General features: G+C 45.7%; 1 protein-coding gene across 1 annotated transcript; it reads left to right on the forward strand.

Annotated features, from left to right (window-relative positions):
• Window positions 1-37: 37 nt before the first annotated feature.
• Window positions 38-1,138, forward strand: C922_05873 (hypothetical protein; the record flags this gene model as incomplete). The annotated part of the gene is made up of 1 exon (XM_008821443.1): window positions 38-1,138. A coding segment is annotated over one exon (1,100 nt), but the record flags the coding sequence as incomplete, so codon positions are not given.
• Between the last annotated feature and the right edge of the window lie 106 nt (window positions 1,139-1,244).

Consider the following 1,244-nt stretch of genomic DNA (forward strand, 5'->3'; position numbering starts at 1 on the left):
AGTTCCAGTAGCACCACTGCGACTCCCCCCTGTGAAGTCAAAGCGGATGACCCGAGTTACTGCACCAGTGGCAGCAACCGGCGGGAGCAAAGCTGCAACTTAAATGCCACCGTGTTTGAAGAGACCCATAAAGGGGAAAATATATCCATTGAGAAGAAGAACAAAGGAGATCCACTCGATCACAGCTTAAATGCAAATATGAACCTCAGCACAGATTCAGACCTGGGTCTCAACGCATTAAAAAATCCCAGCGTGTATAACGGCACCAAGGTGTGTGATGGTCCCGACATGTGGAGCAGCTTCAACGGGGGCAATACCATCGGAGTGTGCAACTCCATCGGCAGTGGAAAAACCGCTAGAAGGCTGAGCATCGACGCGCATAACAACAGGAGCTACCTCGACTCGAGGGAAATCCTCTTACGTGACGACGCTGCTGAGGAGAAGAACGCGGAGAACGTGACAGTGGCGCCGACAGCGACAGACACAGCGACGGAGACAGCCATGAGGGAACTCCGGAAGGAAAACTACAACGCAGAGGAAGACTGGGGCGATAAAAGTGAAAGCAAAATATATAATCGTCGCAAACCAGAAAAAATAATGCGAAAGAGAGTAAATGGACATAGGGGCATCCCTGACGCTGCATTAACAGTCACTTCAGTTCATGTCAAAAAGGTACTAAAGGATTATTACCGAAGAAAAGCTAACTCTAATAATTACGAAAAAAAGCTGTCCAATTCATGTCGATTCTTCATTTACACATCCAATCCGTACGACTCTGACCACAAGATGATTAAGGAGAATTGCCTGACCATATATGAGCTTCTATATGCAGAAAAGAAAAAGTGGTGTTCCATCTACATTTGCACAAATGATGGACCCATGTCAAATTTTAATTACCATTTATATAAAATTCTGTGCGGGAAGGAAGACATCTACATGTACTTTTTTCTGCTGAAGAAGTTTATATTTTCTTGTTACATATATTTCAATTTAGTGAGTATAAAGATTTTTTCAACTTTTACCAACAGTGGGGAAAACATTATGCTTTACGACTTTACGCACATAATAAACCAGAAGAAGACCTTCTTAGGCGAGTCTTCCGGTGACCCTGGTACTCTTTACAGCTACGGGGGTTTCGGTGGGGAGGTGGCTACTCCCTCGGATGGGGCCGACCAACGGCAGCAGTTGGAACAACTGTCACGGAAGTCGCCAAGGCAATCCCCACGGCAGTCGCCAATACAGTC

This window comes from Plasmodium inui (genome assembly GCF_000524495.1).
Source record: "Plasmodium inui San Antonio 1 unplaced genomic scaffold supercont1.302, whole genome shotgun sequence".
NCBI lineage: Eukaryota > Apicomplexa > Aconoidasida > Haemosporida > Plasmodiidae > Plasmodium > Plasmodium inui.